Below are 24,699 nucleotides of genomic sequence, written 5' to 3' on the forward strand. Positions count from 1 at the left end.
ATTGAACCTTAATTCAATTTCTCACTTCACATAATCGTTTCACTTTTGCCTTGAAGTGTTACTTTTAATTTAATTTAATTATTTTTTTATGACGCATGTTCTCTGGTGAGTTCAGGTACATCTGTAACTTCAAGTGGAAGAGTTGCATGTGAGTTAAAAATTTTCTATAATACCAAAAAAAAAAAAAAAAAAAAAAAAAAAGACAAAATACTGACGTTTTTGTCGAATAATCTGTCTGACATGAGGGATAATATAGCATTTGCATTTTAACTAAAAGACTCGCGCACTGACACTATGGGCACATTTTTAGAAATCTATTTAATTCCACAGAAAGGTTAGCCACTTTAGTGTTTCACTTGTGACCTATGAAGTACCCCCGAAATTGTATCATATTAAACAACAACAACAACAATAACAACAACAATAAACACTCGAGGACTTTAAAGAGTTTAATTTTTACCGAGGTTTGAGAGCGCTCACCCCGGCTCGGGGCTCCACAGATGTGCTGGATGAGAGCTCCTTGCTGCAGACTGCAGCGGAGTGTTTGACAGTCAAACTTGAAACAGTCTTTGGAACTGAAACGGTCTCTGCCAACACGAACACATACCCCAAACAGTTCGGTAAATATGTACAGTTTCTCGCAGCTTCAGTTTTCAGCAGCTACCAGAACTTGCCTACCGTCTGCATCCTCCCAGCAGCCTCGCACTTCATCTGCGGGCAGTACTTGCGTGTGTGAGCGCTGTCACCGGTGGCTTCGCAGATCGGGCAAGTGTAGTTCCGGAGGACGGGGCAGAAAACTATCCCGTCGTCTGATTTGAGCTTGTGAGATAGGTACACCCTCGGAGTCTCCCCGTTCTGCTTGCATAAGCGGCAGTAGTCCGAGGATGAGGCGCTGCTGCTGGTGTCCGACGCGCTGCTGGTCGGACTGGACTGTGATGAGTTTTTGGAGGATTTCTTCCCCCGAGTGGAAGTGTGGACCTTACTCCAAGGGGGCGCTTGTCCCTTCTTTGGACGCTCGGTGTCTCGGTTATCAACCTCACGGTTGCTGCACAGTTTCTCGAACACTTGGCTCAGATTCATGTAGTCGTGCCACATGTTAAAGCTGTCCCCACCAGTGAGGATCGAGTTCTGGACCTCCAGTTGTCTCGGCATTGTGGTCATTTTTTGGCAGAAGTAAAACTGAGAGTGTGTTTGGAGCGCCTCATATTTATAGCTCACTGAAGAAGGTTTTAAAATGCAACAATGTTCGGAGATAGAGAGAAAAAAAAAAGAACTTTGGTGCAGGTGCAGGTGCAGTCTTTTATGTAGCTTTCTGGTGACCTTAAAAGAACCTTTACGAAGCCCGTTGACAGGCCTTTAATCGAATGATCGGTTGGTTGATTGATAACAGAAAAAAAGGACACATAAGATGGACATAAAGGACTGAAAACACCAAGAGCAAAATATTGCATCGCACTCATTTATGTAGTTTATTTTTAGATTAGATAATTTTGCAAAATAACGCAGCAAAATAAATAATAAGAGCCGGGATGTGCAGACTATTTAGCACTGAAAAAACTCAGTCCATGTGAACAGAATCAGGTGTTACCTTACCTGTTGATTAAATATCAAGACTATTTAGCAATAAGCTTACTTTAAAGGCTCGTAATAGGTGAACTGTCTTGGTATAGTTGAGTCACGCAGAGTTCATGGTCCATGTTGTGTTACTTGTTGTTTGTGTGTGTGTGTGTGTGTCACCCGATGACCCCTGGCGCCGGAGCGTCTAGACTACATTAGAGATGTGTCACAGCAAAGAGCCGCACCTGCGCTCAAAGAGAGCACATACATAGAGGTGAGATGAGGATAAATGGATAGATGCGGTCCTTTTTCGAAGCTGAGCGCACAGTTGTATTTCCTGCACAATCACACACGAAGTGAGGCTGTGTTTATGCCGGTTATACCATGAATATACACCCTGCAGGCACCACTTGTTTGTCAAACTGTTTATGAAGCAAAAGTCACATTTCTGTTTATTCACAAAGCAAAAAGAAGGGGGGAAAAGAGGCGTAGGAGGGGGTGGAGCGTGCGCACTAGCATACCGGCGACGGCTGTTTCCTTTCACTAAAAGGAAAAAAATAATAAAATGTGTACTTCACGTTACGGTTAAAACTGGGGTTTTTTTTGTGTTTTTTTAATTTTTATTTTATAGAAACAATTTTTGCTCATAACCAATTGACAGGGGATTTCTTAAAATCACCCCGCAGTTCTTCAGCTGAGACACCTGAGTTAGAAAACACAAACACTGCAGCTGTCTTTAACTCGCGAGGGCAGTCATGGACGCAAGACCTGCGTCTCATCACTGTGTGTGTGCTTTATTTATACTTCTCTGTGTGTCTGTGTGTGTGTGTGTGTGTGTGTGTGTGTACAAATACAACAGAGTTATTCTAAGAATTCAGAGCTGAGGTTCCCCTTTTTCTAAATCTGCATGTTCTTACAGTAAGAGGAAGCTGTAAGTTGTTTATCATACAAGAGTTTCATGTCAAAAGTCACGTAGACATTTGCTTAGTGATAAATATTGTGTAAAGTGATAAATATTTTTTTGAAAACAAATTCTTTGAAGAAGTGTCCCTCACATCTTCCCACCTGCTTTCACTGCATAACAGCCCACCCTAGTGAGACAAGACCGAGTAAAAGAGCCTGAAAGGAGTTCAGAAGTGCCCTCAAGCACCAATTTTGCCCGCAAGCACCGCAAGATCCTTTGTTTTTCACAAAGATAACTGCTAGACTCCACGTACAGTGGTGAAGATGAAAATTTGCCACAGACCACAGCCACAGTCACGGTGTGACAAATAAAGCCAATAATTATTTCCCAGTTTGTTTGTTTTGTCATCAAATTGAGAAAATGTGTGTTTAATGAACTATTTGTACAATATAACATATATCAATAGGAGTACAAAAGGTCACAAAGGTCAAATAGTATTCTCAAGTGTAAGCTCAGTAATGGTCAAAATATTGCGTTTTTGTGACTGAAACTCATTCATGCATTTGTGTCATCACACTTAGATTACTGTAATTCCCTGTTTACTAGCTTGGATAAATCATCTCTCTCTCGCCTCCAGACAATACAAAACGCAGCAGCCAGACTACTAACTCGCTCTACCAAGCGTGTTCACATCACTCCCATCTTATATTCTTTACATTGGCTCCCAATAGAGTTTAGAATTCGCTTTAAAATTCTTGTTTAAACATACAGAGCACTAAACGGCTCCAGATTACTTATCCAAGCTTCTTTTAAAATACACTGCTGCTCGTCATCTCCGCTCACAGACTCAGAGTCTCTTAGTTGTTCCCCGTACACGACTGAAGACAAAAGGGGACAGAGCCTTTCAGTCTGTTGCACCAAGGCTGTGGAACAGTTTACCACTACCACTACGTTTGCTTGACTCTGTGGATTCTTTTAAAAAACAGTTAAAAACTCTTCTGTTCAAACAAGCCTTTTGTTGATCTACATTTTATATTTTTTACACTAATTACATTTGATCTTTTACATTGTATATAATGTCTATTGATTTTATTGTTTATTTTAATATTTGTGTACAGCGCTTTGTGAATGTCTGTCTGTGAAAAGCGCTTAATAAATTAAGTTTACTTACTTACTTACTTACTTACTTACTGAGCCTGCAGTTCAGAAATTTAACCATTAGATGGAGTCATTGCCAAAGCAATGTCACTTTGAATTGGAGCATCACTGGGCTGACACTCACATTACAGAGGCAGACCAAAACACACACGATTAAAATAATGTATATAAACGTGGAGAGAGATAGAGGAGAAAAAAGCAACAAACTCCACATACAACATCCAAGTTGGAAAAAGCTGGGGAGTAGTCAGTGGTATCACATGTCCCCCCAAAGTCTGTTTTCAAGCATATCTAAATAGGCTTGTGACAGGGCCATTCTGTGTCATTCTGATCAATCCTGCAGTGCTGACTCAGTTGGCAGATGTGTGGTTGTTCTCACTATGCTACTCCCACAGGCCTCCCCTCTCCTCTTCCTCGTTGCCATTCCCTGATGAGTTGCATCCACAGGAATCTTGATCAGAGCGCCAGGGATTGGTCTTTTGAAGCTCTCAGGGTCCCCCTGTGATTTTACTTAGTTCTTCTTTCCCTGCTCTTCCTTTGGTTAATATGTTGAGGTTTGACACATCTCCAGCCCTTCTTGTTTTTGTGGTTGAAGTAGTCCAGGGAGGCACAGAGTCCTCGTGGAAACTTTTGATGTCCATCTCAGAGTGATGACATTGTACAAAGCTTTCCTTTCGTCTTGTTTTCTATAGGGTCATGCTGCTTATGCACAATGCAACCACCAAAAGGCAGCACTTGGCTGGATCTATATAAATTGCTAGAAAAACAGCAATAGTGCTCACCTCTACATGCTTCATGTTGTAAGTTGACAGTCCATGTTGATGCTGAATAGTGGCCTTAATGTGTAGATTATATAATTACTTAACTGAAATGTCCACTACAGGTTTATGTAGTTAGAGTTGGCAATCTTTCTTACAGAACATTTACTATGACTGATGTTAGTAGTCCTGTGTTTGTCCGTTATATGTCGTATGTAGCACCAGGGTCTCAGAGGAACGCTGTCTCACTTCACTCTGTACTGTAACACTATACATGGTTGAAATTAAAATAAAAGCCACTTGAATTGCCTTGTTACCTGAGATTACAGTTTACAGTTAAGCAACATATTCATTTGTAATTTATGGACCTTTTTTTTTATACAGTAGTGATCATGTTTTGAATGTTGATTCCAAGACAGCTTTTGTCTGTTTGGCTTTTTGTAATTTTAATTGTCTTTCCAATTTGCCAGAACACTTCTCCACAATCACTGTCCACATATACATACATACGTTCATAAGAACACAACTCTGAAGCCAAGCTGAGGTACGGGAGTCACTGAATGGCTGGTTTATTTTATTGAACGTTGAAAACATTTTTGTAAAGTTGTCCTCAAATGACAAGTCATCTTCTCTGCTGGAATAGGAGACATCCTGGAAGAGGTGATACGCCAGTCTGACATCTTCCACCCAAATGTCATCTCCAAACTACTTGGACTTGTCTGTGAGTAGATACACCACAAACTATAATATGACATCCACAGCAGGCATTTAACTAAAATTTAACTTGATCTGTTCGCACAAGAGCACTAAGTAAATATCAGATAATGTTTCTTACCGTTCTGCAGCATTACTGTATTCTTCCTATCCTTGGACAGAGTGTGATCAGGTTTGTATCCACAGCCCTGCCTTGCCATCTTCTGGCAATTTTCATCAAACCTCTTTTTGTGGTGTGGGCGAACAAAGTGGTAGAGGCCTGTGACACAAGGCAGCAATAGCAATCAACTACAAACTGTTTTAGCAATATTCCACTAACACACTGTTATATTGGTGCGAAATTATGACTTTGACATTGTTATTAGTATTGTGTAAATGTCTGATAATGAATACAGATATATTCAGTTTTTTAAAAGTAACATTGGTTGAGGGGTTCCTAAGCTATTGTGAAAAACTGGGCAAACTACAAAGAACGCAATGATCCTATCCACAGTACATAGTTTCATTACGTATACATATTATGGTAGAGAAATCAATTTAAGAAAAGAGTGGAAATTCATATTGACCAACTATGATCTGCACTGTATCCAAACATGCCAGTTCATCCAAGTTGAGGTGGGCAAGCCATGGTCAACATGTATGAAGGCTGAAATTAAATATGGTGATGTTGATGGGACAATTTAGGAAATCACTGACTGCAAGAGATTTTTACCCAGTTATTAAAAACAATCCATGTTAACAATTATCCTGGTTTGTAGTGCCGACGTGGGAAATTTTTCTATTTTGTTTTACTATTGTGATAGGTATGAATGTGCAATTACAATAAAGAGTTCTCTCTCTATCTTGAATTAAAGCTCATTTCATCTTTACCATTTGGACAAAACACAACTTTTACAATTTTGTACTGTGCATGACCAAGTTGAAAATCAAAATCCCTGCTTGTTTCAATAAGTCAATGCATTCTGCACATATTTCAACTATTTTGCTGGCGTGAGATTTTAAATAAACAAATTAATATTAAAAAAATAATAATTTAAAATATTTCATTCAATTCGAAAGAGTTGAAAAAAAGATAATGACTTTAATGGATTTGTAAATAAGTGAATTGGTTAGACACATTTTACCTAGAGAGTAATATGAACTACTCGTAAATCTAGAAAACGTGTTCCGAGTTCAGACCTGTGCAAAGCAGGTATACTTCATAGATGTAGGTGAGAGAGCGTACTCTCATGCCTCCAGTGAGTATATTGTCATTCTTAAAGTCTCAGTGTTAACCAAGTGAGGTATTTTTGCAGCTATTAATTTATGACAGCAGAAGATTTACCATGTAGGAGATTCTGAGTATTAGTGTCTTTGCCTAAAAATGCGGTTTCAGTCAGCAGGTGATTCAGGTCATCAGTCTTTTTGTAGGTGTGCAGCGCCCGTATGATGCGGTGACAGCAGACCTCACTCAGGGACTTCTTCATGTCCGCCAGGAATGTCTTAGCCCTGCTGGGTTTACGTTCTTGAGACAAATCCTCAGGGACACCCAGCTTCTTCAATGACATTAGAAGAAACAAAATCTGAGCAGCATAAACTTTTTTACCACTATTTTACAAGTACAGAAATCAATCAAAAACTAAGTATACTTCCAGCTCTCAAGACTGTCTTCCACGTGCTTACATCTCTCACTACAATTCACAATGTTGTCTGAGAACATCACAGTCCATGGAGACTACTGCCTGACCTCATCTGTCAACCATTAGTACTGCAAACAAAAGTGGCCCAGATCAGATCCCCATCTGTCATTCCTACTGCACACCTACTCATGTATCTGGCTCTTACTCTGACTTATTTCTGCAGTACCATATTTCCTTTCTTGGCATGCTACCATGTGAGGTCCAAAAAGACACAATGCGAATACTTCTGACCTTCTCTATATACCAGATTAGGCTTAACATTATGAACCCTAACAGCTGAAGTGAAGAAGATTGATTCTCTCTTCATCATGGTACCTGTCTTGGTTTATATTAATTTCCAGTTTGCAATGGTCAGTATCTATCAAAAGTGGTTCAAGAAAGAAAGTGTGTGAACCAGCGACAGGGTCATGGGTGGCCAAGGCTCACTAATGAGTAAAAACTGGCCTATGTGTACTAATCAAAAAAAGCGACTGTGGCTAAAACTGCTAAAAAAGTCTTGGTTGATTCTGATAGAAATCTGTCAGAATACAGAGTGGATCACATATAAGTATGGGGCTACATAGCTTCAGACCAGTCAGGGTGATCATGCTAAGCCCTGTCCACTGCCAATAATAGGTAATTAGAATTGAATTATTTTTTTGGGTCATATTAATGACCCTCTCAAATGCCTTTTTGTGTGGCATGGTGCAGCTAGAGAACCATAAACAGATGCAGCATGTGAGCACACTTTCAATGGAGCCACAGTAGAAGATGATCATTACTTGGATGTTACTTTGAGATGTAAATTTTGCATAAACATTGTTGCAGATCATGCACACCCTTTCATGGAAATAGTATTCCATGATGGCTAAGCAAGATAATGTAAAATACGTTCAAAAATGTTTTGAGGAACACAACTCTGGCTGCAAACATATTGGTGCCAGATAACCCAGACGACCTTCAGAGGTCTTTTGGACTGTTTCGGAAAGTAAGGACAACCAACACAATATTAGGAAAATGGTTATAACGTTATACCATACTGGCATACTTCTCTGTTAACACTCAATGCAAAAAACAAATCTAGTTTTCGTGCCTTAGCATACCTGAAACACATTGGTATATATGCACCAAGAATATATATCTTCCTTAGCTGCTGGTATATCTCATCTACTTTATCCTGCTGTAGTTACTATAGTTCTGCACATCCTAAATAACTGTACCAATATCCTTCTTCTCTGAGCGATACTCTCACTTTCCAAGACTATGTTAAACAATCTGGTTAAATTTTCACTGCTCTCCCTCCTATACATCTCCATACCTCCACAGGTATGTCATTTGTACCAACTGCCTTTCCAATTTTCATCCTCTTCAAAATCTATAGTAATCCCCCCTCACACATACACACAGACACACACACACACAATTACTCACACACTTTGTCTGTTACTCATGATGTGAATTAGTACTTCTTACACTGTGACAATGTCAGAAAATGATCTACCTTTTGCTCTCGCATGTCCTCTTCAATGGTATTGCTGGCTTGCTCCAAAGCATCCAGCAAGTTGAGTGGTCTCCTGTTATTGTGCAGCACCTCATACTGATTAAGGAAATTGGCCATGTCATTGGCTCCATTCTTCTCATCTGATCACAAAAAAATAATCAAGGACTCACATTGGGGCAGCTGTACATTTTAAAACTAATATTTGCATTTCTGTAGGTTTCGGTTTAACTGGCTTTTAGTCACTTCAATTTATACCATTTATTATTGAACTCATTGTTTCTAATGTAGTTTTTCTCCATTTAAACTCAATGAATTGTAAAGACATTCTAGTGAAATATATCTGGTATAGCAAAAGCACACCTTGATCTTTAATATGCTAAAACGAAACATAGCAAAACATCAAACCACATCCATTGTACTAACTGAGTCTCCTCCTCTTCAAGCTGGGAAGGTATGTGTCCAACACCTTGGCCTTCTGGGTGTGAGAAGTTTGCAAGTAGCGGCGAGAAGTGGAACTGGAGGACTGAGTGTCTCGTGAACACTCAGTCTCGTGGTTGTGTGCTGGAGCCTTCTTCCCAACCACAGGCCTCTTAAATGTTTAATGCACACACTGTCAGTAGAAGCTGACCAACTGACCTGCAAACAACTTTCATAAAAGCGTCTACACATTTTACTGCACATGCAATGATATGATATGTTAGCCGATATTTATTATTAAAAGAATCCGACAACAAAGGTTGGCACGGTGTTACAAAAACCCATAACTCTAACTTTATTATAAAAAAACTGGCAGAAAAAACTAGAAATCAAAGTTCATTAAAAGTATATTTTGGCGAGATAAATAGTGCCATAGACATTAATGAAAATACTCAAGGTAAATATTCACATTTTTAACTACTCTGGATTTTTTTTGTTTTAAATCACAACTCAAGTTTCCTATCTTTTCAGAGCTTAAAAAACCTACCCACAAATCCGGATTACCAACAGTACTATTAGCTGGTTCCTTAACAAAACTGAATAATGAAAGAATTTGCAGCATTGTATGAACTGTGCAGGTGCGACTACCCACCATTTTTTGTGCAGTCCTGAAGAACTGAGAGACATCACGGACGACATTGCCAAAGGTGTCATAGAGGCGCACATAAGACCTCACCCATGATGGAAGCATGGCCCGGGTATCAGCATTTTTAAATCTGTTGGGAAACTTTTCATTTTAGTTTAAGAATACTTTTTTACATTTTCAATTAATAAGGTGAACTAAGCACTTAATTGAGAATTTTTTAAATGTGAAGCTTCGGAGACACTGTCTGGTATAGTGGAGAATGTTCCCTCTTGTATGATGTTACTTAATTAAGTAAACGTGGTCTATATCTGACCTCTGATCACACAAGAAGATCGCTCCATAGTCTTCCTTGTGACGAATCACTCTACCAATGGCCTGATTCACAGCTCTGAAAGCCTGCTGTCTGTACCAGTCTTGCCCTGATAAGTACTGTTCACACACATACACACACACACACACACACACACACACAAAAACACACACAGAAATCCAACTACCGTTATACGACCAAGCAATCCTTTAGTGTACCTCAATAGTTAATTTTGTTGATTTTCTTTCACCTTTTGCCCTACAGAATTCTTTTGATTCATCTCATCCAAAAATTGCATTTTCAGGACAACGCGAGGGTCTTTTTTTGGAGGGAAAGGAAGGCCAGTAATGATGACACCCCGACCAAACATGTCTGCAAAATCCAGACCCTCGCTCGCCTAAGACAAGAAGATATAATTACATAGCAGCTTTGAGAGAAAGTTTTTGTGTAACCCTACATTAAAATGAAAGAGAATCCTAACTCCATATCTACGTTTTCTTAAATGTTTATCCAATTAGTCACAGCCATCATAGAAAAAGAGGTAGGTTGCAAAATGGAAAAACAGCATAAAACGGTTAACAAAGAGAGATATTCATGTCACAAAAATGAACAGTCATTCCCAAAACATTGTATGGTAATACACTTGTAAACAAAAGAAAAAAAATTGCCTGATGTTGACACAAGAGGACAAGGGTACCAAAGATATGACATGTCCTTTGAATATCATATACAATTGTGATCAGAAGTTTATGAACACTCATCATGGGTATGAATGTCATGATTATTTTGGGCTTCTAATGATTTCTTTCAACTGCTCTTTTTCCAGGTTGAAATGGTTTTACAGCATTCATCTATTATGACTTGAACATTATTGGATGCACTACTTTAAATTAATTGAGATTTTATATTAATCGCACAGGGTCAAAGGCATATAATAAACTCAAATATCAACAGACATCCACTTAAATCTTTCATAAGGTCTTTGTCTTTCAAATTGATGAGGTCAAGGCCATTAAACTCATCAGTGATTGTGATTTATTACAGCTGGAAGTTTCTCTTTGCAAGCATAAAAAGGACAAATATTCAGAACAACATGAAAGTCCAAGGAACTCAGTTTATGTAAATTGGGAAGGTCTCTTGGAACCATTCTGAACTGCAATTCCAAGATCATTAGTTCAAACAACTTCAATTAAATACAAGATATTCAAATGACTCACTACTTTACCATGCTCTGAAGGGGGGGACTCTAGGATATCAACAACTACAACATTTGCAGGTGTCCACATAGATAAGCCAAATGATTTCTGGAGAACAGTTTTTTGGACCGAGAAAAACAATGATCGAGTTGTTGTCCACAATTACAAGGTGTGTTTGGACGAGTAAAAGTGAGGGCTTAACACCTAACAACACTGCACCAACTATCAAGTATGGTACAGATGGATGATTTGTACGAACATTCATGATCATGATGATTGTATGTAAACTTCTGATCACAACTGTATACCCACACTATACAGCAAAAGTTGGAGCTGAAACATGACAACAGAAAACATTGTAGGACTTTTGCAGAGTCCATGGACAGCCTCCTCACCTTCCCTCGACACACACCAAAGAAGGCTCCTCCTTTGGATCGGGGATCATTGACTTTGGTGTAATAACCATCAATGACCTAGGAATAGACAGAAAGAAGCTCAATTTCTTTCAAATCTTTAGATTTTTATAACTATAAAAAGCTTAGGATATTTCTTCAGATGTGAAATGTTTAAAGAGGGGTTCACAGCCGAGTGATAAGACACCTAAAATATAAATAAATACTAACTTCATTAAAGGTGCCCTTCTCTGTAGGTTCAACAAACATGGGCTTTAACTTCTCAATGCGGTTTGCATGTCCAGTAGCCTGGTGATAACACATATACACACGCAGGAAATTACTTTATACAGTAACATCTTAGATTGTTATAAATGATTAAATTGACTGTGGAGTACCTCACTTAAAAAGAAAGAAAGAAAGAAATGAGTTCATACTGGTTAAAAGGCTTTTTACTTTTAATTATTACATTTATATTTTGATATCTTTACTATTTTTTAAAATATGCACACTGTACCCTTACGCACCCTGATGGCTCCCCGCCCCACCAGCTTATCGTTGTGGAGGGGTTTGTATGTCCCAGGTATCCCAGAGGCTAAATTGTGAGGGGGCTATTTGCCCCGTGGTAGGGTCACCCATGGCAAACTGGTCCTGGTTGAGGGGCCACACAAAGAGCGATTTAAAAGGCCCCTGGTAATAGAACGTCAAAGGAACAGTTCCTACTACCCGGGACAGGGTTACCAGGGAGAATGCTGGACAGACCACGTGAACGTAAGGGTATAGTTAGAAGTCCACAAAACTTTGAGAAGTTTTGTGGACTTTGAGAAGGGTGTCTGGCCCATTGCTCCGGGCCATTCGATCCGTATACGACTGTTGCAAAAGCTCGTCTGCATGGCCCATCATCCACTGGAAACAATAGCAGAGTTGTCTGTATATTAAATTTCCATTAAATGTATTTCTAATTTGCTAGACAATACAAAATATAATTCATGGAGAAAGAGAACACAAAACATAAAAGTGACTAGAAAAGCTAAAAAAAAAAAAAAAAAAAACCCAAACCCTTATGGTTTTCCACAGGTGATTCTGCTGAATTACACTTACCCTCCAGAATTCCAATGTTTTTTCCATTGAAGGAAAGGAAGGGAAAAATACTAAGAGTCCATGAGGAACCAGACGACTCAGGTTGGCTGAGAAAAGAACACAGGTTACAAAACTGTATCACAATCAAAACCAAGGTAACAATTAAGTTTAAAATCCAGGCATCTGTGAAAATAGAATTTATGAAATTTAACAGAGTTAAAAGTTAGCAGAGAGTTAGCTTGCTAGTTTCCACCTAAACATAGTACGCCATGTTCTGATCGAGAGATTTCTAAAAAAAAAACATTACAACATACAGCCGAAGGATGGACGCTAACTTTTTTTTTTTAAAATGGGCTTGTTCAGATTGAATAGAACAAGATAAAAGCCTTAAAATGTGTTAAAAACACAACAGCCTCAATAAATGCAGAGTAGTTTGGGCCCGGAAACTGGGTTCAGGTACGTCATCACTTAATGAAAAAGATAATAAGCAATATGAAATAACCATGAAGATCAGAGCATTAAGTTAACAGTGTTGCTGATGTCAGTAAGAAAAAAAAATCTCCTTAGAAACAGCAAAACCAAACAATTTCAATACTGTATATTGTGATCTTACCAACAGTGTTGCCTAAAGATGCCATGTTTTCAGGAACAAACCTGTGACAGAAATTTAAAGTTTGAGTTTAGCAATCAAGTAAAAACTTCACAGTCAGAACCAATGTAGGTATATATTAGTTCTGTCAGCGTTCACACGTTAATCTGGCGTTAACAGGCTTAAACGCGTTAAGGCAGTCCTCACAATTAACATGAAAAATATTTTAACGCACTCAATCCATCTGGAGTGCAGAATATAAAACAGTATGATTGGTGGGGTGTTCTTTCTAATACTTATCTTGCAATACAAAGTGCATAGAAAAGACTGTTTTCTTGAATTAGTATTATATAAAAATTAACTAAAGTCTTACATACACATAAAAGGATTTAACTTGACTTTATAATAAATCAAAACATGAGAAAAAAATATCGTTACACAACGATAATTGACTCCAGAAGTCAGAAAAACTAGCAAATAAATGAGCAAATTATAAGTTTTGCCATGCACCTTAATTTGTATTTAGGCATATGGCAAAACATATTTCATTTCAAACAACTGCAAATTTCCAAAGTGACCTGTTAGAAAGTAATCATATGCTAAAAAAAGAATACTGACCTTCGATCAAACGCTGAACTTAAGGGCACTCCATCTGGGCCTTGTGCAATGACGCCCACAAAGATCTGGTCGCGCTCAATCACATGGCTGTTCTCCAGACATACTGGGAATTCTCTGTAAGAGGAGGAGCAGAAACTCACTGTGATCAAGTTTTAGGTTTACCCCGCTGTCCATGCAGCAAACAAAAGTTTAGTAGTAATGCTACTTCATATGATACTTCATGATGAATTTCTATTCAGTGAAGGACAGAAAAATTGGAGGTTACAACATTTTCAAAAAGCATTACACTTACAGAAAACCATATATGTTAGATGTATTAGACAGAATTTTTTGAAAATGTAAAGATAAAATGCCGCAAATTCATCGGCATGTGTCATACTGACTAACTCCACTCTCAAGAATCCTGCCCATATTTACAAGCTGCTACACTCGTCACTTTAAATAACATCAAGGTCAATTGGCATTCTCTTTCGAGGATGCCAATGTTCACATTTTGGACAGAGAGGACAGATGGTTTGAAAGAGGAGTGAAAGAAGCCATCTATGTCCACTGTGAGCGACCATCTTTGAACAGAGGCGGGGTTTACGACACCAACTCTCTGCCATCTATAATCCAGTTTTGAGATCCTTCCCAGACGCCTTAACGCCCACTCACATCCTGGGCCATCTGACCTCAGGAATTCGCATGATAAGGTGGGGCCAGGTTTCACAATGAACACACCCGAAACTCTGGCTGATTGGGACCCACACCCAGTTTCCCACCTTGGCTCAGGCGACTAGAGGATCATCAGGGGGTCCTTTTGTCCCTCTGTGGGGGGAAACTCCCACTAGGTTTATATCTGGGACTCTCCACCATTTGACCTTAGAACTGAAGAAGCTTCTCGGATGAGAGGTGAAACGTCTTCAAGCAACTTAAAGAAGTCCAGACGCTTTCCTTTGCAAGCTCCTTTGACCATCAAGGTCAATTTAACTCTTTCAACTGTAACTTGTAAATTTAAATTGTTATTGATCCTTTTACTTTAGTCATAAAGTGTGTATTTGTTTCTTACTCTTCTTATATTTATTGTTAGTCATTTGCACTGCATGGAATTGGAGCCTCATCGTCTTGTCTCGCTATATACTACACTGTATATAGCAGAGATGACAATGCCTTTGGATGCTAACAAATTGTTAGAGGATTACATAGATCTGTGTATTGTCAGAATCATTCTGATTTATTCATAGACCATGTCAAACAAGTTCTCCTGGCTATAAAATGAATCATTAACTTTTATGTTGAGCATCGTTCAATTGCTAGAAAAATCAAATAATGAACAGAAGATTTAAATTATGAGATAGTGAACAGTTTCTACATCAAACAGCAGTTCACTGTAGAAAGGGTTTAATTCTTCTGTTCAATGTTCAGACTAAACAGGTATAAAGGTGATTGTTTTTTTTATTTTTTTTTATTTTAAAGTAGTTGCTACTCAAGCTGGTGTGGGAAAAATGTAATTGTGCAGCAGGGCAGTCAGAGTGACAGCTAACTTACATTCTCATCTCAGATGTGAAAGAAGACAGGGGCGATAGGGTACCACTTGTCAGAATGATGCAGCGAATGCCTTGATTCACCAGATCTTGCATACTGAAGGCCGGAGAGAAGCACCAGTAACTCAGAATATTTCCTGCAATTTCCAGAGAAACACATCACATTTACCTGTAGTACGAATCTTTCATACACTAATAACGATTGAAACTATAACTTTTAACAGGGTTCACACTCTAGCGGAAATATATAAATGGTATTAATAAAATTCATTCTGTCAATGTGGATCCATGTAACACAACAATGCATCAGGTTGTGCACCGTTACCTTGCTTTTTTGATGAACCTGAAGCCCACATATCAACACTATGTTTTTTTGAGTGAATGCTGGTGTCCCGATGGATATGAACCTGAGCCGAACAAATGACAGAAGCTCATAATTAGTTATTTAATTTCCAAGATTTCTTTTTAAATTTAATATACCGGAACAATGGTGATAGTTGTGGCAAAGATATGCTACTTTTAGCTGGTTCCAATATGAACACGAATTGTATCCCCCCCCCCCCAAAAAAAAAAAAAAAAAAAAAATTCCATTGACTTAATGAACACACCTTGAAATGAGCCGTGTTGGTTTCCATCTGGTGTAGTTTCTCCTTTTCTGACGGTTCACCACAAAATACCAGCTAAAATAACAAAACAAAGGGGAACCTTCAAACATGCCACAAGGTGATTAAATAACTACTCTTTATACAACGAAGAGTAATGAATTCTATAATTTTATTGACTGTCCTCAATCAAATCTGTTAGGCCACACAAATAATATGGGACCAATGCATATTAATTTTCACTCAAAAAGACAAAAATCCCCCCCCCCAAAAAAAGTTTAATATTGACCAAATTCTTTAATAGCCATACAAAGTGTACCTGTATGATATCAGAAAGCTTCTGGAGTCCACTAGTATTGAGAAATATTCCTGGCTCTGAGGAGAAACATGCATCAAACAGGTCATTTGTTAATTAGTTGCACTGATCGGTATAATAAAACTAGCCAATGTTACAAATGATAAATGATGTGATAATGTGTCTAAGCCAAAATATGATGCCTTACGTTGTGCCAGGTATCCAATGATGTGCTCCAGAGCTTCATAGACTGCTGTCTTGCTGCTGAAGGTCAGATTAGCTTTTTCGAACACCTCATAGATGAAGCTAAGACACAACATAGAGACATGCAGTGCTTATTAGGTTTATTATAACAGTTAAGATTCAGAATCATTCTCTCAGCAGCTTTAAGTGAGAACCCGCACTACGGTTAAGGTACTAACTACAGAGACATTCTATGACCACACTTTATTTGTTCTACCATGCTGTCACCTACATTCCAGGTTTGGTAATGCCTTGATCACTTGGATCATAGGCATCAATGGCAGCTTCCAGATCCAGTAGTATCTCTGTTAAAGCAGAAAATAAGTTTTGAAAATTAACTCTTGTCACAAACCAACAGGACGACTGACTCCGCAATACTTTAATAAATACTTACGTTTGATTTTTGCAATGGTGGACAAACCTAATTTGAAACCTAAAACAAAAAAAGAAAATATTAAAAGACGTGCAGCTGACAATCCTTTACTTGCTTTACAAAACAACAAAAAATTATTACTATTAATAATTTAATAAGGCCAAGGCTAAACTAAGGCTAATAAAGTTAGTGAAGACTTAAAAGGTAGAAGTAAATCCAAACTTATACAAGTATACAAGTAGCCCAAAATGCCATGAAATTTATACATAACTATACTATATTCCATGGAAAACTCTTTTAGAAACATGTATATAACCTGAGAAATTGAGACAAGTAGGTTTTCTTACCAGAAGCGGAGGTTTCTCCATGAAAGTCTACATTCACAGAGTCTCTGTGGCTGATTTCTTTAGACTGCTCCACAAGCAGCCTGTCCACAGCATTAATGGCTGAGGCTACATCGTAGGGAGTGAGATCAAATGATGTTGATTCTTCACATGTCTTTTCCTGCAAATAAAAGAAGTAAAATTTCCCGGAGGGATTAATAAAGTTTTATCTAATCTAATATAATATAAACATTGCTACCCCAAATTGAAAGGTCTGCAAACGTTCTCTTCATGTTTGAAAATGGAATATGTATCAGCCTATAAATAATAGTGATCGCACCACATTGTGTTTTATTTATTACAAATTGTTTGTAAAGCTTAAGTAACTGGAAATTTTAATACATTTCACTTCAACTATTATGGCATGATGATGACATTAGTACTTTAGTATGCCCAAGAGTACATTTCATACAGGAGTTTGAATTTATGTTTTTTAGGTTCTTTAATTAATAAAAGAAAATATTTGTTCATGTTTAAATACTGTACACTGAGCATTTTGTGAAATTGTAGATCTACTGTAATCAATCACTTGTAATGCACAGTAATGACATGGGATTTATTAAAAAATGCATTTTTTTGTGAAGCTATGCTGTTCAATATCTGGCTTGCAAAAGGATAGTTCATTAATGTGAATTTGTGCATGTACTTGTATTTCTCTACACTAAAACAAAAGGAAAATCTGGAAGCATTTGTTTTAATATGTGCTTAGGGTTTGAGCAGCCCAGCGGTCTTTATTTAGGCTCTATGTGGCATACAAGTTAAAATGAATTTGAAAGCCTTAGTAGTGGGTCACTTCTGGTCTTCGAAGCTTTAATTTAGTTTACTTAGTGAATACATTTAACAAAGGAAAGATATAACCATACCACATTGTGAGCCTCGTCAAAGATAACCACAGCTCCATTCAGGTCGATACTGAGTGCCTTACGGCTCTGTGGAATGGAAAGACGGAGAGAGCGAGAGAGTGGCAGTTGAATATTAGGATTCATGGAAATTGGAAATGACAGTGCCAATCATAACACTAAAGTCTCTTTCAATGCTGAATTATGGTCACATATATCATCCTGAGATGTAATGAGGATGGATGACTGAGCTCACCTTTGGATCTAGCAGGTAGTTGTATGGCATAAAAATGACATCTGCTTCTTGTTTCAGTGAACGAGAGAGGTAGTAAGGACAGACTCTGTGGAAAAATGTGCAAATCCGAAATCAAATACATGAACTTCAAACAAAAACAGACCCATCCTGATAGCTGGGTCTAAGTGTAGCCAGGCCTATATAACATCTTACATCCTGCTACTGTGTGTTGGATAGTCTCCGGGGAGCCATTGCACACTCTGCAGTTTCGGTCCTGTGCGCTATGGTTGACTCCTGGCTTTATTGAAGTGGTGCTTAGGGCCTATTGTTGTGGTGCCACAATCAGAGCCTCTGTGCTGTCCTTTAAGCCAGCCTTTGCTAGTTGCCATGTCAATGGTGCGTGTGCTAGAGGGATTGTGCATGACAATTCCTTATCATGTATTTGAGTCACCCAAGCAGCTCATCTCGGGTGGCCCATCTTGCTAGTGTCTTCATGGATGCTGAGGGTTTCATCCTGAACTCACTAATCACCTTGCCTCTTTCTATTGGTTGGGGTGCTGGAGTTTGGGTGAAGATCTCTATAAACTGTGAGGACACCGTATGTCCTGATATCAGTAGCCTATATAAGGTGTCAGTGGCCATTTTATTATTTCGGCTATGGTACACCCAGGTACTTTTAGATTGTTGATTTGACCACTCTTATTTATTTTTGTTTTCGACCTCTGATGGATTTCTTTGGGTTTTTTCAGCATTATGATGTTTCTCCTTCAATTGTATTGATATGACTTTGGTCCTTGTATTGAAAGTTTTAGTGAACTGATACAAAATACAAATTCAACACTTTGATCAACTCTAGATCTTTTTTCTGCTTAATTTGTCATGAAATGATGAAAGACCAGTCCTTACCTGGCCATGAAACTGTCTATCAGTCAGTTATCCAACTACTTTTAAACTGCTAAAAATAGAGGACGATGCATTAAAAATGGCTGCAATTCCTAAACGGTTAACACCAAATATCTGTTAAGCCCCATTCATTTTGCAAGTCACTTAACCCACTCCACCCACTATAATGAAATGCCTCTATTTTGTAACATATTTATTGGGTCACCTCACTGTTCCAATCAAGAGTTCAGCTTAACTTTAAGTTGTGACCCATCTATAGATTACCTACAGGGGTTTCACACTGGCTACAGTTTTAAAGGGTTTTGCTGGACAGCGCTAAATAGCATCTTATACTGAAGTAAAGAGGATACTACTAATCAAGTGACTGATTAATAAAATACTATTTGATTCATTAGCTACTATTAAGACAATACTTTGGTGTCACACAGAGACATACCCACCTGCCAATGCTGATTATTTCTTACCAAAGTAAGAAAGTGCAGAACAGAGACTTATTAGTGAAACAGAAATTTACAAAAAAAAAGAACACATCAATTACACACCTCTGCTTGTTGCCAAATTGGACCAAATCCTCCACATCAAGGATAGAACTAACAAAGTCTCTATCAGTGCTCTTTTCTAGAAGAAAAAAAGAAGATCAAGCTTAAGATTGAGTATTTATAAGATAAATTGCTATAAATCACTGATGGAATAGAATAGAATAGATTAAACCTTTATATTCCCAGAAATTAGAAATTTGGGATGGTTACACAGCTCTTATAGCAAGACAGATATAAACACAAGTAGTCCTTTATACACAAGAAACCAAATTCATATGTGCAGATAAAAATTTACAGAGAGATGTATAAAAATGACACGTGTCAAGTTTCCTGTTTTCTATCAAATGGGGGATTTTTATATAAGTTATAGAACGGCGTCATAACAAGTTATTATAATTTGCTATCCTCGAAGTAACAAATGCATGGACCACATTCTCAACATAACAATTTTCATTCAAATTTTTACAGCCACTAAAAGCAGGCAGTAGACATTTCATTAATATCCACATTTTGGACATTCCTGGACTTCAAACTTCCTCACAGTAGTACGTGAGGCCAAGGTTGTGCGATACATAGAAAGTTATTAGTGTTGAATAATATAATATTTGAATGATATATGTAGTCTGTACAACACAAACAAAAAAGGTAAATTACATGCTTTTCTAGACTATTATGCTACACGGATATAGTCACTCTGTTAGACCATTACCTTCAAGTTTTTTGTAGTAGACACATGACCTGGTGGAAACTTTTCCTCTGCACATATGAACCTGAAAAACAAAAAAATTGATTCCACAATAAGACAAAAATCACTAACTATCTACCCATAACCCGTTACTTATCATTTTTTTTCCACCAGCTAGCTCATTGGCTCATTTTTAATAGTACACATACAGACATTAGAAAGGATAGCGTCACATATGTCTTTTATGCTTTATTCCACACACAGTTAGGTATTGCAAGTTATATGTAGACTGGCACACCCAGGCACCATAAATCACTGGAGAAGAGGAGACCCGTCTCTGACCTTTGGGACTGAGAGGGCCTGCGGGGGGAGGCCTTGGAAGGTGAATCTTCATGTGACTGTTACGTGAAAAACACGGTTGAGACACTCTTGTTGCAGATGTAATAACTATTTTTTGACATGCTGGTGAGGTCTTGTAAGATGCCCAAACCACCTCAACTGGCTCGTTTGAATGTGGAGGAGTAGCCTACTTTAAACTCTGAGAAAATTTACCCTGGATAGGTTTCCCTGTTTGACACTGAACAAGTATAACAAGTTGGTAGAGGCACTATTGGCACGCAGTAGAAAGACAACTACTAGCAAATGGCCTGAGCCCACCAAAATTAGAAAATTGTCATGATGTAATGTTGTAAATATTTAAAATGTAGAAGCAGTAGACACCTATTGCAGCATAACTAAGGGAGGATTCAGGGTCACTTGATCCAGCCCTCACTATACGCTTTAGAAAAGAGGAAGGTTTTAAGCATGATCATAGTCTCCGTCTCCTGAATCCAAACTGGAAGCTGGTTCCACAGAAGAGGGGCCTGAAAACTGAAGGCTCTGCCTCCCATTCTACTTTTAAATACTGTAGGAACAACAAGTAGGCCTGCAGAGCGAGAGCGAAGTGCTCTAATAGGGTGATATGGTACTACAAGGTCATTAAGATAAGATGGGGCCTGATTATTTAAGACCTTGTATGTGAGGAGCAGGATTTGGAATTCATGTAAAGGGGCTGGTGTGGTGGCCGTTGGTTTCATTGAGCTGCTTCCACAAAAATGAGGAATTCATCTTGCTCTCAGATATAATAAAGCTCCACCGTCTTGAACTAGAGCGGGCGATAGTAGTGCTTGTGTTCCTGAGATCTAATGCACACTGAAGGCACCACACCAACCAGAACCTGCAGCAGGTGGAGAACTGATTTTATAATGCTACTGTTGGCGGCTGACCAGAACAAGGATGAAGTTACTGTTTCGAGTGGAAGTCCAATAGAATACAGTTGGCACAACTGATTTTTGTTCTTTGTGAATGTAGTCAAACTTTAAGTAGATTTTCCTCCTTTTTTTCAGCAGTGAGCTTGAAGAAATTCACTGTTTTGTGTTTAAAACAATTCATTAGACATAGCAGTTAAAACATCCCATTATATTTATATCTCTAATATTGCCTTTATAACTTACTTTGACGTGGTTGCTCTTCTGACACATGACGTCCTGGTTAATACACAACTGCTCTCTTGAGCCCATCACACACACCTTTGGGCTGAATCGAAAGAGACATGGGAGAACTGGTTTACCACAAATAGCCAAAAAAACCAGAACAGACAAAAGGTGCTGCACTCAGTAAGACTTCAAAATGATTATAGCTTATGTAATAACCCTTTAAAGCACCAGTAGTATTTGGTTAATTGGGACTTGTGTGTTGCTTTTTGAGATCTTTTAGCCTGTTAAACTTTGTCAGATACATTCTGTTATTAGGTTTCAGTTATCAGGCCTGAGTGTTTTTTTGTGAAACTGAACTCATTACACAACAAAACAAAATAAAAACGGTAGCTATTGTACCATTCCAGGATCAAATTCAGCTATACTAAAATGTATACTGTAAACCTGGTAATTAAAATTTGTATCTCCCTAGTATATACTAACAGTAGGGGTTTGGTGTCCTCATTACACCATGATCACAAAACCTATTAGAAATGTTGTTTTATATTGTGAATAGCTGTCATTCAGACAATCATGCATGATCAAAAAGTTAGAAATGCTTACCTGTATGAAGTGTTCTTTAACTCATTAATAACCTGTGTAAGCTGAGAATGTGTCCTCGTTGCATATATGATCTTGGGGACATCAGTGTAGTAGGCTTGACAACAATAAGAAAAGACAATTAGGGCTTTATACGTTGCTGAAAAAAATTAACTGAACACTTTTTAACATAGTATACCATCAAGTCAAACTTCTGGGATATTGGGCCTCATTTACTAACAGTGTATATGCGCAAATCTGTCTTTGAAGAAATTTGAGAATTTATGCAATGATCCAAAAGAACACAGACAATACAGTTTGAACAGATTAAACAGCTGAGCAATAAATATGCAAAAGTTGCAACATGATGTATATTCTAAACTTCTATATCAGCCTTCTGTCCAGATTGACATTTCTACAACAGCTGTTTTCCCAAAGCGAGAGACTGAGCACCTGCCACAGCTATTAGCTGTGCTACCACCTCATGGAGCCCCTGAACACCAAGCTGAGCAGCCTCCTACATCTCAAACATTCTTTGTACGATTTGAATGCATAGCTGAAACATGGGGATGACAACCCATCTTGACAGGGAATGGAAGAAGGACATCCTACCAAATATTGACTTACAACCTTGTTAGAGTAGTACAAATGCTGTCTTGAAATATGTAGAATATTTCCATGTATGTTTGGAAACATTACATGTTTGAGTGAATCGTTAAATCCTATTTTCCTAACAAAATATAAAGTGGTTTGAGTGCTCAAAAAGAGTAGAAAAGCACTATAGAAGAAGCAGTCAATTTACCATTTATCAAAATATAAAGAAATCAGTGCTAGCTCATTTTCTATTGCATAGCGATGTAAGCACACAGCATGTCTTCGTAGCTTATATCCTTTGCGTTTTTGTATATGTATCTGTTATTCTTCTTTGACAAGTAAAATTACAAATGACTCTTGATTTGCAGATGATACAAACATACATGGTTTGTTACCGTCAGCTGTCCCCCAGGAAGACATAGGTGTGTTTGGAAACATCTCCTGGCCCAGCCTCTCTGCCATCATACAGGTAGACATGGTGTCCTTGAAGTTCTCCCTCCAGGCCAGGGTGGCACACAGCAGGCACAAAGTCTTACCTGTGCCTGTTGGGCTCTCCAGAACCCCATTGACTTTCTGAAATAACCAGACAGGTAAAGATATACATCAAATAAAATAAAATAAAAAACAAACGGAGAAAACCCAAAAACACAAATTGTGATGGTAACAACATTAAAATATTAGAGACTTCCAGGTATTAGACTACGCTTTTATGAGCAAAGATTTGGCATTGTGGAGAAAGATCTCCCTTTTAGCAGAAAGAAATATCTAGCAGATCAGGTTCATAAAAGGGCAGATATCTGCACAGATCAGTTAAAAGGTAAGGTGAAAAATAAATAAATAAATAAAACAGCACAGCGTGTGTCAAGATCCATTAGGTGACAATTGTGTACAAGTTTGATCAAACTCTGACCAGCACTGTAGAAGTAGAAATTCTTGTGACTTGTGGCTGATATGTGGATATACACCTTGCAATTGCATAAACTGATCAGACCTTTGGCCAGATGTGTAGTGTGGTGAGAAGTAGAAAAAAACTATCAGAGAGAGTACACAACCACATGTTTAGTGCAAAACTGTCTCGGGAGCCTAACATAAGGATGGTTCAGGTTCAGTAAGCTTTCACTGCCAGAGCAAATATTTTATGATTGAAAAACATTGTAATCATTCATACACATGAAAAGGCAGATTTTTAAATCAGTTCTTGATTAAACATCGGGGGTATTTGAGCTGTTTGTCAGCTGTCAAGAGCCAGGGTAAACCCAAGACAAGTCAGCAGAGTGCTATTTATTGTATTACATAGAAACTGTAAAGAAATTCTAAGGACAGGTCAATGACATGAAGCCTCTTTTGTCATATGTTTTTTTCCCCATTATTATCATTATATTATGTGAAGCTACATTTTGGACAAGCAGACGTCAGACGGCTTGTCTTTCGGCAAATGGTAAGCATGGTGGCTTCATGGGGCTTTGGAGCGTGATGTCACGGGAGGGGGTGTGACTGCCGAAGTGCCATTTTAGCAGGCCAAACAAAGGGCTGAAGGAGCGAAAGCATCAGCAATGGCTCGCACTTAATGTGTTGTTGGTTGTTAAATCGCACGATCGGGAAGGGAATAAGCTGGAAAATCGGCTCTATTTTTATTATTTCCCCACCTGGAAGCATCATGAGGGAGCTCGTGTATCAGATGTTACCAAAAGAAGTCATCTAGCCTGGATAGCAGCTGTGAGACGAGCTGATACTTGCAAGAAATGTGTCAACTCCAAAGCCCAGCAGCCATGACTACTCGGTATTGCCCCCATTTCCATCAACAGACATACACATGACAGTCGATTCTTACCTCCTGAAGACATTCGATTACTTTGTTCATGTATGCCTTCTGAGATTCATACGGAGAAAAGGGGAAATTCACTGTCACTCCCCTAAGAGTCAGCGAAGGCAT

The 24,699-nt window shown here is 38.3% G+C and overlaps 2 protein-coding genes across 2 annotated transcripts; both read right to left on the reverse strand.

Moving 5' to 3' along the window:
• Window positions 1-251: 251 nt before the first annotated feature.
• On the reverse strand, window positions 252-1,161 carry LOC146620605 (nanos homolog 2-like). The gene has a single exon (XM_085367741.1). It carries the CDS (start codon window positions 1,159-1,161, stop codon window positions 661-663), a length of 501 nt encoding a protein of 166 aa, XP_085223867.1. The 3' UTR covers window positions 252-660.
• Window positions 1,162-3,220: 2,059 nt separating this feature from the next.
• Window positions 3,221-24,699, reverse strand: LOC146620606 (regulator of telomere elongation helicase 1-like). The gene is made up of 29 exons (XM_085367680.1): window positions 24,598-24,699; window positions 23,150-23,339; window positions 22,197-22,290; window positions 21,612-21,693; window positions 20,143-20,203; window positions 19,437-19,512; window positions 18,013-18,097; window positions 17,781-17,846; window positions 16,882-17,038; window positions 16,556-16,594; window positions 16,394-16,466; window positions 16,127-16,224; window positions 15,943-15,998; window positions 15,630-15,701; window positions 15,347-15,428; window positions 15,026-15,158; window positions 13,499-13,612; window positions 12,905-12,945; window positions 12,313-12,398; window positions 11,443-11,520; window positions 11,215-11,292; window positions 9,874-10,020; window positions 9,627-9,742; window positions 9,320-9,443; window positions 8,674-8,839; window positions 8,251-8,390; window positions 6,416-6,626; window positions 5,213-5,350; window positions 3,221-3,339 (listed from the first exon to the last, which is right to left on the reverse strand). The coding sequence occupies exons 1-29, from the start codon at window positions 24,697-24,699 to the stop codon at window positions 3,221-3,223; spliced, it is 3,024 nt and encodes a 1,007-aa protein (XP_085223806.1).

This window comes from Diplotaxodon limnothrissa, linkage group LG12, assembly GCF_057381915.1.
Source record: "Diplotaxodon limnothrissa isolate DT_005_m linkage group LG12, D_limnothrissa_male_GT1.1, whole genome shotgun sequence".
Taxonomy (NCBI): domain Eukaryota; kingdom Metazoa; phylum Chordata; class Actinopteri; order Cichliformes; family Cichlidae; genus Diplotaxodon; species Diplotaxodon limnothrissa.

Excerpts from the sequence above, each read along its gene's own strand:
- LOC146620605 (XM_085367741.1), bottom strand. The coding sequence starts at position 1,161 with ATGACCACAATGCCGAGACAACTGGAGGTCCAGAACTCGATCCTCACT.
- LOC146620606 (XM_085367680.1), bottom strand. The coding sequence starts at position 24,699 with ATGCCTTCGCTGACTCTTAGGGGAGTGACAGTGAATTTCCCCTTTTCT. Across the intron at positions 20,204-21,611 it reads AGAAGAGCAACCACGTCAAA|GTTCATATGTGCAGAGGAAA; the intron begins GTAAGTTATAAA and ends TTTGTTTTTCAG. Across the intron at positions 17,847-18,012 it reads ACTACCTGCTAGATCCAAAG|AGCCGTAAGGCACTCAGTAT; the intron begins GTGAGCTCAGTC and ends TCCATTCCACAG.